Raw genomic sequence first — 16,884 nt, forward strand, 5'->3', positions numbered from 1 at the left:
GGTTGGGGGCATCCCTTGCACCCCATATTTTTAATATTAATTTTGATTTTTCTGCTGATAAAAGAAAAACGAAGTCTCCTTTTAAAAACCCTAGCAATCGTGGGACCCATGCAACTGAGCTATCAAACGCATATTGCACTCCTCATCGCCTACACTCGTAGAAATTTCTCTTTTCCCTTTGGAAAATGTTGATTGTATATAATGGAAGGAAGAGAGTAATTAACAAAGAAAAAATCAAGAAAACTGTAAAAAATAGACGTATATAAATGACATAATATATACAAATAAAGAGAGAAATCGAAAAGAAAAAAACCCATGAAAAATAAGTCAAATACGGAAGCAACTCGAGCAGAGGTTCCGTTCCGGAATGAACCCGCCACGTCTCTCTTGAATGAATAGTAGGGTAATTACAAGCAAATACAAAAACCTAGGTCAACCCGGGGTTGCCTATAAAGCCACCCATTTACTTGTTCTGGTCATTCAATTCATTGCTACCCTTCATTCATTTCTCTCTTCTCTTCAAGCTCACACATTAGTGATAATTCTTTTTTTTTTTTCTTCTCCCATCACAATGGATGCCTCAAAAGATTCTCCTAATGAAAGTTCCACCAAGCCAACTACTTCAAAAGGGCCTCAGAAGCTAACTAACCTCAAGGTTAGCCGTAGTATTACAATCAAAGATGTTTTTCATTCAGATCTTTATAAGCCTCCAAAGGTTTAATTCCAATAGCTCCTCAACGCTTAAGGGAACAAAATTACGACCATTCAGCAAGTCTTTAGCCGCAGACCAGGAGGGAATATCTCCACACCTAAGTCCTCTTGTTGTTAAGAACAATAAATGTATGTTTGTGCGTGTTTGAAGTCTTTGGTCTCAATTACTTTCTATTCTGATGTTGCTAATTTTGTTTTTGGAGTGTCACAAAAATGATGACGTGTTTGCACCTTATCAATATAAAGATGGGTTTGAGGACAAGACCATCTTTATATTTTAATGCCTCAAATCACGACAAGGCTTCCATGTGAAACCACCAACAATACAAAGACGAGTCTTATCGTAAGACTGTCTTTGTATCCTAATGACAAAAATATGATGTGTTTACACCTTAACAATACAAAGACGAGTCTATGGACAAGACCGTCTTTGTATTTTAAATCATCAAATCACGTGAAACTACTAACAATACAAAGACGGCCTCACCACACTACCATTTTTGTATAGTCGTCGGTCCACTCATGTGTTTGTCACGTGTAACCATTAACGATACAAAGACGGTTTTCACCACAATACCGTCTTTGTAAGTTAGTCATGTAAATACAAATTGCCACACGAATTGCATGTCTACGATGGTTATTAGTGACAAACGACATCGTTCTCATGCTCTTGATTACGAACATGTCACTGTCTCACATTTTAAGACAATTGTTTGCAACCATCGTTGAATCCCCGACGTAGAATGCTGCTTTTGTAGTAGTGTCAAGTGATTTTGTTTAAGAGGAATATGTGGGTGTTTGAAATATTTGGTTTCAGTTATGTATTTGTGCTGCTTAATTTGTTTTCGTAGTGTCAAGTGCTTTTGTTTAAGAATAAGAACAGCATCCTTTGTTTCGGTTATTTTTCATTCTAAAGCTTTCTTAATTTTTTTGTTTTGTTTTTGGGGCGTCAGGGCTATTATTTCCAAAAGGGAGCTGTGTAAACAAAGAATCTTTTACATATAAACAACCGTCTATCCTTGATATTGTCTCTCTTTTTCATATGGCGATCAAGAGGAAAAGATCAACACATATTGTACAAGTTTTTTGTTTTCAAAAGTAAATGAAAGTTTATTAAAAAGATGATCGAGTACAAGATCTTATAAAAAAAAAATGAGTACATGCAAGTGATACTCAACGCATGCAAAAGATTGATACAGATATATAAACAATTCAAAATAAACCTCCGACATAATAAAAGTTAAGTAGCAAACCCCATAATAACCCTTCTACAAGCCAAAAAATCTATAGTATTATCCCTTTATCAACAGACCAAATGCAAATCAAGTTATAAAAGGTACAGGAAATTAAAAAGACTATATCTACGTACAGAGATCAAAGTTGCAATGTTACTGAAATAACCTCCCCACCATTAATAACATCCGCTAATATTTCACTCCTCTGAAGTACTTACAAGAAAGTGCAATGTAAAATAGGACTAAATAGTCTCGTAACATTCAAAGGAAAACAACAAGAAACCAAAGATAAAGGTGTGCCAAAAACTTTAAATCAAATGCACCAAGAGGAGTCCGATCGATCTTAGCAACAATGCAGATAGGTTAGAAGAGAACCAATAGCAATACTTGTAATTGTTAGTAGTAAACCAAGAGCTAAGGATTCAGAAATTTTAAGTTAGGAGAACAATAAATACCCATGTAAATTTACAATATTTTTATTGTAAATTAATTTTTTTCATTGTATTTTAAATTATAAAAACGATTTATAATTATACATCTATATTAATATACTAAAAAATTAAAAAGTTTGTGGGAACAGCTGCACGTACTAAACTTGTATATAAAGATTTGTCACAGGGAACCAACACAGAATTTCAATGCCATCAAAATATTCCAACACATTATATGGCGCAAGTCTCATAATTAAGAGTTCAACTCTATGGACCTTTTGCAAGACAACCAAAGATCAGTACACACTAAATGCGAATCTTGCCTAACCCAGAAACCCTAAATTAAGCCACACTACCAATTTTAGGAGTAAGATAATAAACTAATAATATTAAAAAAGCGAAATAAACTTCCCCGCAATTTTATTCCCTTTCGTGATCTCTTTTTCACCTTTAGTTTTCCTCCTTCACACTGTGTTAATTAAGAAAGTGGAGACATTTAGTTAATGTTCTTGTTGTAAGAGATTTGAGGGCAATTTCTCGCTGTTGCGTAAGAGAATTTTTTACTGTCAACTGAAACTCATGATCTAATTTAATATATGCGATTTTCAACTGATTCAAAGTATTCTAAAAAATGCTCATATACTCTGTCATTGAATCCCCTTCTGCGTGTTTCATATTCACACAGTTTATAAAACACTTCTTGTTATCATAATTTCTATCATAATAACAAATTAATCTCCAATTTTAGTTTATGACCTTGTCAATTATCTATTTGAAAAATAAGTATGACAGTGAATCAAAGAACAATATGTTATTAAAACCAAAATTGATCATATGATAGATTGAATCTTCAACATCTATATTTATTCCCAACTTCAGGGTACCATGAATCTGTACTATTGTGCCTTGAGACTAGAAAATGATGGTTATATATTTGATAGTCTTATTTACTTATATATTGCAAAATGAAATTTAAAAATCAATCTTTAACATATTTTCATTAGGATTTCAAATTTTAAAAAGAAGTACACATTCATTATAACTAATATAATGAAAAAGAAGTTTTAATTACACTTTTTAACTGTACTTTGTACATCAGGATATACGAAAGAATTAGTTTAGTTTACTATGAAATAATACAATTATACCTACATTAATTGGAGAAAGCAAGATTAAATTTGCTCGCTCCTGCTAATGAGATCTAAGATTGCAATTGCTTTCCTCTGTGCTCTATTTGTTCCATTTTGTTTTATCTCCATTAAATACTCATACACTCCAAACTGAAGTGCTGCCAATGTAAAGGATGAATTACTTGAGCACAACTCAAGAAGAACAGATGCTGCACATTCCTTGTTCTTTGGACTCCCTTCTCTCATGAAGTCAACAAGGGTTTCGATGAAACTAAGTTGTCCAATCTCTTGTCTTGCTTCTGAATTTGATACAAGGAGTAACAAAATGGAGAGTGCCTCATCAATCATGCCTAAGTTTGTGTCCTTGAGCAATTGAAGCAAAGGTGTCACAATGCCAGCTCTAATGGCCCTACCTTTATTTGCATGGTTGATACATAAGTTAAAAAGGGCTGTAACAGCATCTTTCTTCCCTCTAATTGTTCCATTCCTCAACAAATCCACCAAAGGGGGGAATCCATTTGATTGACCAACAATCTCTTTAATCTCATCAAGCATTGACAAGCTGAATAAAGCTGCTGCTGAGTTCTCCTTAGCCACACAACTCCCATTCTCCAACACTTCTATGATAGCTGGAATGGCACCTTCTGTGGATATAAGACTCTTGTTACCCTCATCAATTGATAAATTTAAAAGTGCTGTCACAGCATGTTCTTGTATTTTTGAATCTGGATATGACAAGAGTTGCACTAGTGGTGGTATTCCTCCATGATCAGCAACCAAAACCCTGTTCTCAGGATTTTCCTTTGATAGCATACGTATCTTCTCCACTGCTTTTCTCTGCTCTTCTAAATGAATAGATGATAGGCTCTCAACCAAGGCTGGAATTTCCTCTTTGCTGTCTATAGGACAGCTTTCTTTACCTGAAGAATTGTATTTTTTAGGGAGTTTGAAGTTGTTGTTCTCACACCATTCTTCAATCAAGCTTTTCAAGGCACAGTTTGGTGCCAATGACAAGTGTTCCAAAGGTTGCCTTGTCTTGGGGCATGTGTTATGGTTGGATTGGAACCACTTCTCTATGCTTTCCCTTTCATATGTCTTTGATGATAAGAGAAAAGTTGTCAGTGTCATACAGAAAAAAAAAAAGTCATCATATTTCTTCATTGAACTCAATCTACCAAACACTCGCGGTTAAAACAACATGCAGGATGCCTTTTCAATTAAGTGCCTGTTTGGTTAAGTTTATTTTAAAGAATTTTTTCTTCAAACATTAGTCTTCTTAAATTTTGGGTTTGTCCCAACTTAACCATAAAGTTGGCTTATTAGCTTGAGGTGAGAATTGTCCAAGCCATTGTAAGTTCTTTAGAATATCTATAATTGATGTGTGATAAGATATTGTTCTATTCCTCTCAAGAAGAGTGTTAGCAAGACACTATTTAATAAATTCTTTCTAACATATTCTCTTCTATTAGTTATAATTTATTGAAAACTACAAATTTACAAGTGAGACTCATGAAATAAGAAGTGTGACTAATAAAATTTTGTGATTTTCAATAAATTTTGACTAATGATAGGTGGCCAAACAAAATCCATTCAAGAACAATATGTGATTACCTGCCCACTTGTTACAATAACAGGATCTGTCATGATTTCTAGTGTAATTGGGCAGAGAAACTCATGAGGGATGACCAAAGAGGTGCACCTCTCAAGCATCTTGGACACGACAGGATCATCAAGGACGCTGGTTTCTTCCATGCCTGCAATTCGTTTGAATTTGTTGAGAAGGTCAATTATTTTCTGAGTACTCTCAGTCTGTTGCCCTTTTCTTTCTGCAGCAAGGTTCCTAATAGCCAATGTTTCTATATTGAGATCCTCAACACTATGAAGCTCCAATTTTTTAGCCAACCTCTCAATGATAGCACTATCAGCATTTCTGTCATCATCATCAGAGAACACCACCATCATATCCATTGCAAGTTCTATGTCCTGCGTATCAGTTCTTCTCCTGGCTCGCCTGAGTTGCACGTGCATTAGGTCAAGCTGAAGCACACAGTATAAGATTACCTCAAGATCAATGATTGAAGATACATAAATGAAGGTATAGTGTGAACAAGAATTCATACTCCACAGCCACAAAGAAGAACAAATTAATCATCACCAATGGCTAATTAAAGATCCCAGTAAGGAAATCAAAAGAGAAATTATTATATGGTCTTAGACCACTTTGAAACTATGGTCCATTCAATTTTCACGTGACACAAATGAGTTTTTCAGCTTACGAAGAAGAGCAAATAAAACTAAATTATGTGTCAGATTAACTGAGACTATGGTAGTTTGGAATAAGTAATAATTTCTCGAATGAAAGACTAGGGAATTTCTTTCAACATTTTAAACTATGATATACCAAAGCCAACAAAAAATCAGGGTTACACGGGCATGATTATATTTATTCGTAGCAAATAGACAACCACAGCTACAAAAGGAAAACACTACTGAGCCTGGAAGCTACATTACTATATCTGCCTGGAATGCATCCAAATTTATATATTAAGAACACGATTAAGAAATTATGCAAATGTGTCAATGTGCATAATAAAGATCGCGTCCACCAATCCAACGTTGCATTGTTCATCATCATTTTGTCCACAAAATGCATTTTCATTCACATAATTATGTTTTGGGCTGAGAAAACAGAGAGGCAACAACATTGGGGCTTTCACTGTTCAACAAAATACGGCATCGTGTTTTCCTTCTACGTTACATACTTACATGTATTTACACAAAAACACATTACTTTCATCTATACCATTCGCAATTTGAAAGAAAGAATTATTCAACATCATATAAACAAAACTCACGAGATCACATAATTGCTTTTCATAAATCTATCTATATATATATATATAAACCTTAAAATTCATTTCCAAAAAACAAGAAAAAATCACTTTTCATACCTGTTCTTTGACTTCATCTGAGATACCCAATTCATCAAAAGGCACACCATCAAACGCTTGGCTTAATTTTTCATACACTTTCCGAAACGTGATCATAACTGCCTCGGTCTCCAAAGACTGAACCAGAAAAGAAAAAAAACACCCCATTTGTCAAAACTCGCTAGAATCCACCTCTTGTGAATAAATAAATGCTCAACATTAGTTTTACATCTTCAACACCCACCAAACCCTTTAGCCAGAAAAAACAACGCATGCATAAACATTCTTAAATTATGTCAAGGACAAACTTCTAGCGAAAAGGTCAAATGTTAATAACTCTTATGTCAAACATACTTAAATTACATCAAATAATAACTTAGTTTCATTTCATATCAAGGTTTTAAATTACTGTCTCACTTATAATTTTGTTGCATTCTTTGATATTACGGAAATCACAGACAAAATACAACTAAAGTGCCCACAATTCTAATTGCATTAACCTTAACGTTACAATTATATTGGAATATGGATGGACTATTTTTTAAAACCTTATTTCACATAAAATAATAGCCCTTATGGATTAAAAAGCTGAAAACACACACCATGACATTTGAAAAGACCCATAGTTTGTGTGATTTTAGATAAACGTGGAAGGAAGGAATATTACGAGGTGAATCTTGCTTCCTTGGCTGCATAGTTTCAACAAATCCTTGGCGAGCAAGAGTGCGTCCTTGAGTTTGGTTAACCAAGCGACGCCAATTTCGGGGAAGGGTTGTGGGAGGTCACGAAGCTCTTCCAAGAGCGGCAACATGAGCTTGAAACGGCGCACGAGGTTGTGGCTTTCCTTCCTCTGCGTCCTCCGGTAGTCGCCGAATTGAACCACCGATTCGATGACCTGTTGGATCTCCTCCACCAGGTCATTTTTCTCGTCGGACGAGGACTCGTTTCCCACGACTCTCTCTTCCTCCGTCCTCGCCATCTCCTTCTTCTCTGCCCTCACCTTACCTACGTACGTGCTTATGCAAAGCCATGCACGCACGTCCCTAAGTAATAGCTAGAAAATATTGTTAACAAAACAAGGAAAGTGAGTTAAGAAAACCATGCTGACAATGTTTTTTTTTTTATGTATCTAACTGTTTAATTAGTATTGGTTTTCATGGGATTGGTTGATGATATGATTGTTAATTAGTTCCATTCCCACATTGTCCTGCTTTTGGGGCTTGCCCGTATATTTCGGGATTCAATCATCTCACGTAAGGGAAATATTATGGGGAAAAAACAAATTTAATATTTTTGTATAAAAAAACAGGGAGATGGGCTTGGAGGACTTATATATTGGGGTGGGGAACTTGACCCAACTCAAGTGCTTGGTTGCTTTAATCTCTTAATAATTTTGAAAAAATATCAATTAAACTTAAATAATTTAATTGATTAATTTAAGTTAAAAAATTAACTAATTGAGTATAATAAAATATAATAGAATTAACTAATTGATTCCAACACGAAGGAATTCAGTCCAAAATAAAGGATTTGGTTTTTTAACGTTAATTTCTCGCAAGGAATCGATTCCCCATCTTTGAAAGAATTGATTTCCACACGCAGGAATTCATTCCCAAAGGATAGAAATCATATTGCGAAAAAGATTTGATTTAAAACCTACACACACACACACACACACACATATATATATATATATATATATATATCTTTGAAAAATAGAAAGCTTTTCTTAATTTACTTAAATTCTATCACTATTTTTTTCAATTTTGTTTTATTGTTTATATTTACATATTTTCAAGTCTCCTATATATATAAACGTGTGAGTCTAGCTAATTGCTTCCTTATATAGGCCTTCATTCTAAATGCATATGGTTTATTCTCTTGTGCTTTTAAATTTTAATATTAATTGAATAGTTTAACAATTTGTAACTGAATAGAAAAAATCAATTTTAAATATATATGTTTTATCTACAAAATTCAAATATTTTAACTGAACTTCTTATCTCGTCCAATCTATCATTTTTAATATTTTTTTTAATATCTTCAGTTTAACTTGAAGATAAGATATAATCTAGCGCATTAGGGTCGATCAGTTTAGTGGTAAGTTAGAATAAAAGCATGATATCGTGGTTGTTAAAAAAATAAATAAATAAAAGATCAAAATTTAATTGATTTCAATTTTTTTTACTGGATATAAAAAATCTTATTTATTTCAAAAGTTTAACAGACTTAAACTATTACCCCAACTACCATGAAAGAGGTAATTAAACCCCTGATCATATATTAACATTGGATAAGATCTCCATATGTCAAGAGATAAATCTAAATCTCCTAGTCTCAAACAAATTAAGTGCAGCAGAGGTGCCTTTTGTTGTGTTCTGTTTACAATTCTTATTATCCCACATCAAACCATAAATCCTAATTCATCAAAGAGCTCTTTTTCAGTTTAGCCAACAAAATCACACGCCCTCAGCGTCTCTGTTTCTCTCTCTGCCGCTACTTATTCGTGGGGTTCTTCTTCCTTGCATTTTTATTTTATTATCTTGGTGTGAATATTCACTCAAACCCATGAAACCATTCATGTGCACCATGAACAACAACAACCTCAAAGATTCAGAAAACTTCCACAACTCTTCATGGACCATAGCAAAACTAATGACTTCCTTCTTCCTCTTAATCTCCATCTCCTACCTCTTCTACTCCCTTGGATTCATCACACATTCATATGATTGCCCTCAAAAAAAGCCTTACCCTTTTCCCACCACCACTCACTTTTCCAATAAGACTGCTCCTCCCCCATCTCAACACACCAACAAAACAACAACCTTTGAGGAGAAAAAAACCATCATTTCCCACATAGTATTTGGCATAGCATCCTCATCAAGGCTATGGAACCATAGAAAAGAGTACATCAAACTATGGTGGAGGCCAAACGAAACAAGGGGAAACGTGTGGCTAGACCAAGAAGTGAAAAGTGAACCTAGTGAGGAGCACCTTCTACCAACATTGAGAATATCCAGTGATGTCTCAAAGTTCAAGGTCAAGAATCCACAGGGGGACAGGTTGGGGGTTCGAATCTCTCGAATAGTGTCAGAGACAGTGAGGCTAGGGATGGAGAAGAATAACAACAATGTGAGGTGGTTTGTGATGGGGGATGATGACACTTTCTTTGTGACTGAGAATTTGGTGAAGGTGTTGCAAAAATATGATCATAATCAATTTTATTATATAGGGACAAATTCAGAGAGCCACTTGCAAAATATTCATTTTTCTTATAACATGGCTTATGGAGGTGGAGGGTTTGCAATTAGTTACCCTTTGGCAGTGGCATTGGAGAGAATGCAGGATAAGTGCCTTCAGAGGTACCCTGCATTGTTTGGCTCAGATGATAGGATCCAGGCTTGTATGGCAGAGCTTGGTGTCCCTCTCACTAAGGAGATTGGCTTTCACCAGGTTAGTGAATTTTCTCTTTTTGCATGCTTTGTGATTTGTGAATGTGTCACTGATTCTGTTGGATTCCTGAGAAATTGCTCAGTTTATTTATCTTAGAAAACTATTCTTTTAGTTTTTTTTTTTTTATATAATCAAATCCAATCCAAGAAAATGAATATATATATATATATATATATATATATATATATATATATATATATATATATATATATATATATATATATGCATTTAGTGTTTTCTTTTAGCATTAATTAAGTAGGTCTTCTGCTGCTTGAATTTGGTCAACAGTATATGATTGAGATGGAGGTAAGTGCACCCAAAAAAGGACAGATGAGAAAAGTTGGTGATTGATGATTCATATGGTTCATTTTCTTTAATGGGCAATATTTACATTGTTCTTTTAGGTTTGTTCCTTAATCAAAATTATAAAACTAATTTTGATTAAAAAAACAATACTAAAAATATCTATAGAATTACGTTTAAGGTTTATCCTAATTTAAAAAATTTGGAGATCTAATGTGCTATTGGAAGAAAATGGAGGAGAGGAGAAGAAAAAAGTGAGATTTTTATTGAATATTGTTTTTATTTGGCTGAAAATTTTGGAAGACAAAAAAAAAAAAAAAACAAGAGCGAAAATCTTTTTCAGTCGATTTTGGCTCAGGAAAGTTGGGAAAAATTAGAGGAGGGGAAATTACACTATCTTAATAGTTATATTTAAATATATAAATTTGTTTATTTTATCGAATAAGTTGTTATCCCTTATCTTTATAACAGCGTTAAGTTATCCACTTGGTCCATAACTTCTCCAAATGGATTATGTTTTTTGGTTTATTTTGTTTAATTTTTTTTTGTTTCTTGAAATTTATTTGAAGAGATAATGCAATAATAAAATAAAGCTTATAGATAATTATAAAATAATGTGCAAACATCGCATTGACGTAACTAACTAAATACTTTGCATTTTGCAATGTATAACAGAATAGACGCTTACCTCCAATAAAAAAAAGTGTTTCGTGTATGAATTTTCACTGGTAATCTCTATGAATTATTATAATATATTGAAAATAATCTCTATGAAATATGGATATTTGTATGATGAATAATTATTAATTACTTGTTCCAGGCCATAAATGACATAAAAACAGAAAAGACAATATTCATTGGTGGCACACACTAAATACAATATTTTGCTTTCATGTTTGAGGCGAAAATCTGTCTGTTTTTTAGGAAATTTATTTTTATTCCTTAAGATGCCTTGGAAATGCTCCAGTAACCCAATGCCTCTTGGCTTTCTCTATCAAACCAAACCAAAACCACCACTGATATTGTCATCTGCACCTCCCACGATCCTAAAAAGCAATTATGAAACGTTGTTGCTTTCTCCAGCTTTTCTTTCTGATTTATTTTCGAAAAATTAATTTTGCATTTAACATAAGCTTTTAAGAACCTCTAATGCATGCGTAGCCTCCACGTGTAATGCACGTGGCCAATTTATTACCTAAGCTCTGCATAGGTGTCCAAACATAATTCATGACACGATATTTTCTCTATAATGTCACATACAATATATATAAAACCTCTATGATCGATTCTTGTTGGTCACTAACGTTGTTATATGCCAGATGGCATGCATCTAAGCTGCGACATCTGTTACATAATTTTGGCATCCTATTCATTCATACTTGTAAGAAAATGATAATTACACTCACACCCTTTATTTGATACGTTCTCGCTCTATATTTTATCTGCATCTGATAATAATTTCATATTCCTACATAAATAATAACACTTCTTTAATATACTATTCTATTATTTGATGAAATTCATTTAAATCCTAGTAAATGATGTGAATTTTACTCTTTACAAGTGATTTTGGCTTGAATTTTGCTTGGCAAAAAAATAGTGTGTTGTATAGTATGTGTCAGAGTGTATTATTAGTACCTTCCCACATTCACTAGTTAGGAATAAAATAAAAAGCAAATTACCATTTTGATCTCAATAAATTATATAGCACATTTGAAGCCAGGATAGGAATCATTATTCATTCAACTAAACATAATTATGCATTTCAGTTGATTCCTCTCATATTCTGTGCATTTAGTTTTTACAATTCTTCTAGCAACATATGCTAATAATTTTTTTTAGAAGTTGCTACATATACTTATACAAAATCACTATTTTTATTTTTATTTTTATTTTTAATTTTGTTTTCAGTTTGATGTATATGGCAACGTGTTTGGACTCCTAGCAGCACATCCCATTACACCCCTAGTTTCCATGCATCATTTGGACGTGGTTGAGCCCATATTTCCAAACGTGGACCGTGTTGAGGCCCTAAAGCGGCTGATTGGGCCCATGAAACTGGACTCATATGGGCTGATGCAACAGTCCATTTGCTACGACAAAGCCCGGCATTGGACCATATCCGTGTCTTGGGGCTATGCGGTTCAAATATTCCGGGGCATTTTCTTGGCCCGGGACATGGAGATTCCGGCCAGAACCTTTTTGAATTGGTACCGGCGGGGAGATTATACCAGTTTTCCGTTCAACACGCGCCCTTTCAGTCGCAATTCTTGCCAGAAACCTTTTGTTTTTTACCTGTCAAATGCAACCTTTGGTGGAGTTGGTGATGAAACTATGAGTGAGTATATTCGGGTCCAGCCCAACCCGGACTGTAAATGGAAAATGCCCGATCCGACCCAAATCCAAGTAATAAAGGTCCATAAGAAACCTGACCCACATTTGTGGGACAAGGTAGGTTCTCTATCTTCCTAAAATCTTAATGTTTCAATGGTTTAATGCATGGGGTAAAAGTAAAATGTATTTTAGATCTCTTAATTTTTGGATAAAATTGGTCTTAATCATCAACACGTTTGGTTTTCGTATTTTTTATAATGCATGGTTTTTCTCTGTCTTTATAAAACTTGTGATACTAGAGTGAGTGACGATATTTATGAAAATATATTTCTTGCATTCACACATTCATGAATTGAAATCGTTAGATAAATATTGGCGGATCACATTTCAAGTAATCTACATTTAACGACTATAATTAATAGAACGTGTGAATGCGATAATTCTCTAACAAGAGAAAATTCTAATCTAAAATTTATCAATTATAAAAAATATGATGAACAAAATTATCGTTTTTAAATTATTTGAATCATGATAAATTTTGACCGAAAATCAAAAAGCTTGAAACATTTTGTCTCTGTAATGTATTATTTTGATGAGTGAAACTGATATTGCTTACTTAAATGGGGTTCTGTTTATGTTATTGTTTTGAGCAGTCTCCTAGAAGAAATTGTTGCAGGGTTCAACCGTCAAAGAAAGATGGAACTCTGGTGATTGACGTGGGAGAATGCAGAAAAGATGAATTTGCTCATGAATAGTTAAGAGGCATGGGGAATGGCCCAACTTTCTGCTGATAATTCTCATGTTCTTTATTATTTACTTACTTGTTGTTTTCAAATGTGTAGAGTATGGAAAAGACAAGTGTTACATGTGTAAATTGGTGTTTTTTGGGTGGGGATTTTGTGATTATGTAAAATATTATAAATTACATTGGACTTTTAAGATGTGATGGCAATGAGTTTTTCAAATACAGTGAGAGCGTGTGGGTCCAATTGACTGAGTCTTGTTCATTACAATTTACACATTAATCTCTCAAGTGAAGTGACACCACAATCCTCTCATCTCTCACAACCATGCCTTCCACTCTCTTCCTCATTCTTCTCCTTCTCCCTCTCTCCTCCCTCTCCCACCTCTTCTCTCCCCCCGACAACTACCTCATCAACTGCGGCTCCTCCGCCCCCTCCACCCTCGTCGACCACCGCCCCTTCTCCGGCGACCTCTCCGGCCACCACCGCTTCCCCTTCTCCCCCTCCCCCCACGCCGTTTCGCTCCAAAATAACAACCCCCTCCCCAATCTCCCCCCAATCTACCACACCGCTAGGGTTTTCACAAGCCCCGCAAGGTACACCTTCCCCATCTCCGACAAAGGCACCCACATCGTTCGCCTCCACTTCCACCCCTTCACCACCCCAATTCTCGATCTGGGTCGCGCCCAATTTCACGTCTTGGTCAACGCCCACGTCGTTCTCAGCAACTTCACTCGCTTACTCAGCGACCCCACAACAAACCCTAGAATCGTCGAGTATCTCATCTGGGTCGACGCCGAGAGCCTCGCCGTCGTGTTTGTTCCTAACAAAGACTCCAAATTGGCGTTCGTCAACGCCATTGAGGTTATTTCCGCGCCCAAGGACCTTGTCCCTGACACAGCACAGTATTTGAGTTCGTCGAAATTAGAGAAATTTGAGGGTTTGAACCAACAGGCTCTTGAAGTTGTTCACAGGGTCACTGTTGGGGGTGTTAAAGTTACCCCCTTTAATGATTCCCTGTGGAGAACTTGGATTCCTGATGATGGGTTTTTCAGACCAAGTGTTGGGTCGGAAAAGCTTTACTTTGGTGGTAGGATCAAGTACCGTGTTGGAGGGGCTAGTCGTGAGGTTGGACCTGATAATGTTTACAATAGTGCTAGGTTGATTAGGAGTAAGAATGATTCTGTTCCTAATGTTAATATGACTTGGGTGTTTCCTGTTGTTGGAGGGTACAAATACTTGGTTCGGTTGCATTTCTGTGATATTGCTAGCATTTCGCTTGGTTTGCTTTACTTCAATGTGTATGTCAATGGGAATTTGGCTTATGAAGATTTGGATCTCTCTTACGTTTTGAATTCGCTGGCTTCGCCGTTTTACGCGGACTTTGTGGTTGATGGAGGAGATGATGGGGCCTTGAGTGTTGGTGTAGGTCCTTCGAAGAGGAGCATGCCGCATGTCATCGATGGGATATTGAACGCGGTTGAGGTTATGAAGTTGAACAATTCGCGCAGTAGCCTTGATGGAGAGGTTTGTGCTGATTTTGTTATGAAGAGCTGGTCGACGGGGAATAATACAGGTTTGCTGTTTACTTTGGTGGCTGCTGTTTGCATTGTGTTGAGCTTGTCCATAGTGATTCGTAGGAGGTTGACTGGATCGAGGGAATCTGTGTCTTGGTCAAGGTTGCCTGTGAATTTGTCGGATGATAGTGTTAAGAATTAAGATTGGTGATATGTACTTATATAGTTATATCAAAAGATTGGCCATATTTAGTCAGCAATTTAATAAGTTGTGTGTAAAATATCAGCAAATCTAGCCATTTGAGGTGGCTTTCATGAGAAAAAGAGAAACATGAAGGAGCATGCTGCCGATCAAGCTAGAAAAGGAAGACATTCTGAAAGCCCGGCTAATACCAATGTTTTAGGGATTGTTGTATTATATCTAAGTTGCCTTACTTGTTTATATCATAATATTAAGGCATCCCTTTTGCCTCTAGACTTTGTTTTCTTACCATTGTTAATTTTGCTCTGTTTTGTAATGTTGTAGCTTTCCTCATTGTTATTGCTTGAACTTTTGAAAATACGTATGTAACTTTCATATTGAGTGGTTGTATGAATATATATACTGATGCCCCAAATTATCTGTAATGGTTTATGCCTGGACCGAGTTTTGTTTAAATTAATCATGGAGCAATTTTCAAATTCCATGAGCATGTTGAACCTAAAGAATGAAGGGAAAGCTTTCGTTTTGCTCATTTTCTACAATTGTGAGTATTTGCATAGCAAGTTGCTCTCTTGTAGCTCATTTGGTTAATTGGTTACCTATTATCTCTAACGATTCACAAGCTCTTGGCTTGAATAATTTTGATGTTACTCCTCTTCATATGTGGTAATGGCATTTGAGATTTTATACTGTATGAACCATCTTCCTAAAGTCTCGCTGGATATTAGAAAATATTCATTAGCATTTATCAGCTTTTCCCGAGAAGTTCTGACATGCTCCTTGGACGAGTTTTTATTCCTCCAGGGCCATGTCATATTTTTTTGCAACATTTGCTTCAATTAGTTAGTATTTAATATTATGCTCCTTTGTCTTTTATTGCGTTTTCCATCCAAGGTTATTGTTTTCGGCCTTGAAGAGGAGTTTTGAATGGAGTCCTGAGCTCTTTTCTGGAGGACTTTTGACTTTTTAACCCTTCTGAATAGGCTTCCTATGGGAGCCTTTTGAAGAGATGCAATGCAATAATCTTCTGAAGACACAAAAATACCTTATCCTTCATATTTGAAGGTTTTTAAGGATCAATACATGTGAAATGCATAGGTCCTACTCAGAAATCTTTTACTTTTAAGCTTGTTCAAAAGCTTATGATTTATGAAGTTGTTTTAGTTCTTGTAATTATTTTATACACATGAATTTTGAGTAGCTTGAGATTTTTTCCGTGAATCTTCTGAATTTTTAATCTTCTAAAGGATTTCAGTAAGCTTCTGATTACCCTAATCTTTCTTTTTAAACTTCCTCTAGTCTTTACTCTTTAGACATTGTCTCACATACTTAAAAGGTGATTGATGATATGTAGCGGACATAATAACAATATTGGTCTCAAATGATTCCTTCATCAAATTATAAGTCTTCTTTCTCAAGCATTAAAAGCAAATCATCCGAATAACAGTTTAAAATACTTAAAAATTATTATATCTAAAAGTTTGTGAGTATCAAGAGGATCTTTTTACTCGATTACTCTTGTAAATAGAACCCACAAAAATTCATGTTAAGCAGTGAAACTTTGAATTATGTGAAATTTTGAGAAGTATTTGTATTCTCTAGTGTAATCAAAACCTTATTTCCGTTCATGCATATTTTTTTAATACCACTCTCATCATTTCTATGCAAAGAGTAAGAATAATTCATTCCCATAAAAATCATTGAAGATTTACAAATTGAATTGTGGGTAGTGATAATGAATATAATATTAGGAGAGAAAGAAAAAATAAAATATTTATTTATAGGAATATTTTTGTCTTATCATCAAAACTATATTTTTAATTAAAATGTAAAAAAAACTATATTATAAAAATTAATTACAAAAAACTATATAAAAATTTAAAACGAGAAATCAC

The 16,884-nt window shown here is 34.8% G+C and overlaps 3 protein-coding genes across 3 annotated transcripts; 2 read left to right on the forward strand and 1 right to left on the reverse strand.

The window, feature by feature from the left end:
* Positions 1-3,549: 3,549 nt before the first annotated feature.
* Positions 3,550-7,529, reverse strand: LOC100777362 (U-box domain-containing protein 15). Its single transcript, XM_003533550.3, has 4 exons — positions 7,105-7,529; positions 6,459-6,575; positions 5,119-5,544; positions 3,550-4,602 (listed from the first exon to the last, which is right to left on the reverse strand). The coding sequence occupies exons 1-4, from the start codon at positions 7,414-7,416 to the stop codon at positions 3,550-3,552; spliced, it is 1,908 nt and encodes a 635-aa protein (XP_003533598.1). The 5' UTR covers positions 7,417-7,529.
* Positions 7,530-8,675: 1,146 nt separating this feature from the next.
* Positions 8,676-13,466, forward strand: LOC100777888 (uncharacterized). Its single transcript, XM_006587772.4, has 3 exons — positions 8,676-9,890; positions 12,105-12,644; positions 13,181-13,466. Exons 1-3 carry the CDS (start codon positions 9,006-9,008, stop codon positions 13,280-13,282), a joined length of 1,527 nt encoding a protein of 508 aa, XP_006587835.1. The 5' UTR covers positions 8,676-9,005; the 3' UTR covers positions 13,283-13,466.
* A 13-nt stretch (positions 13,467-13,479) lies between these two features.
* On the forward strand, positions 13,480-15,404 carry LOC121172786 (probable receptor-like protein kinase At5g24010). The gene has a single exon (XM_041005169.1). The coding sequence runs from the start codon at positions 13,598-13,600 to the stop codon at positions 14,987-14,989; it is 1,392 nt and encodes a 463-aa protein (XP_040861103.1). The 5' UTR covers positions 13,480-13,597; the 3' UTR covers positions 14,990-15,404.
* Positions 15,405-16,884: the final 1,480 nt, after the last annotated feature.

The sequence above is a fragment of the Glycine max genome, chromosome 9, assembly GCF_000004515.6.
Source record: "Glycine max cultivar Williams 82 chromosome 9, Glycine_max_v4.0, whole genome shotgun sequence".
Classification (NCBI taxonomy): Eukaryota; Viridiplantae; Streptophyta; class Magnoliopsida; order Fabales; family Fabaceae; genus Glycine; species Glycine max.

What these genes read in the sequence shown, in the direction of transcription:
- LOC100777362 (XM_003533550.3), bottom strand. Translation starts at nt 7,416, where the DNA reads ATGGCGAGGACGGAGGAAGAGAGAGTCGTGGGAAACGAGTCCTCGTCC. An exon ending in AAGGAAGCAAGATTCACCTC is followed by an intron (nt 6,576 to 7,104) that starts GTAATATTCCTT and finishes TTTCTGGTTCAG; the next exon opens with TCTTTGGAGACCGAGGCAGT. An exon ending in TTATTGTAACAAGTGGGCAG is followed by an intron (nt 4,603 to 5,118) that starts GTAATCACATAT and finishes TTATCATCAAAG; the next exon opens with ACATATGAAAGGGAAAGCAT.
- LOC100777888 (XM_006587772.4), top strand. Translation starts at nt 9,006, where the DNA reads ATGAAACCATTCATGTGCACCATGAACAACAACAACCTCAAAGATTCA. An exon ending in AGGAGATTGGCTTTCACCAG is followed by an intron (nt 9,891 to 12,104) that starts GTTAGTGAATTT and finishes TTTTGTTTTCAG; the next exon opens with TTTGATGTATATGGCAACGT. An exon ending in ACCCACATTTGTGGGACAAG is followed by an intron (nt 12,645 to 13,180) that starts GTAGGTTCTCTA and finishes TGTTTTGAGCAG; the next exon opens with TCTCCTAGAAGAAATTGTTG.
- LOC121172786 (XM_041005169.1), top strand. Translation starts at nt 13,598, where the DNA reads ATGCCTTCCACTCTCTTCCTCATTCTTCTCCTTCTCCCTCTCTCCTCC.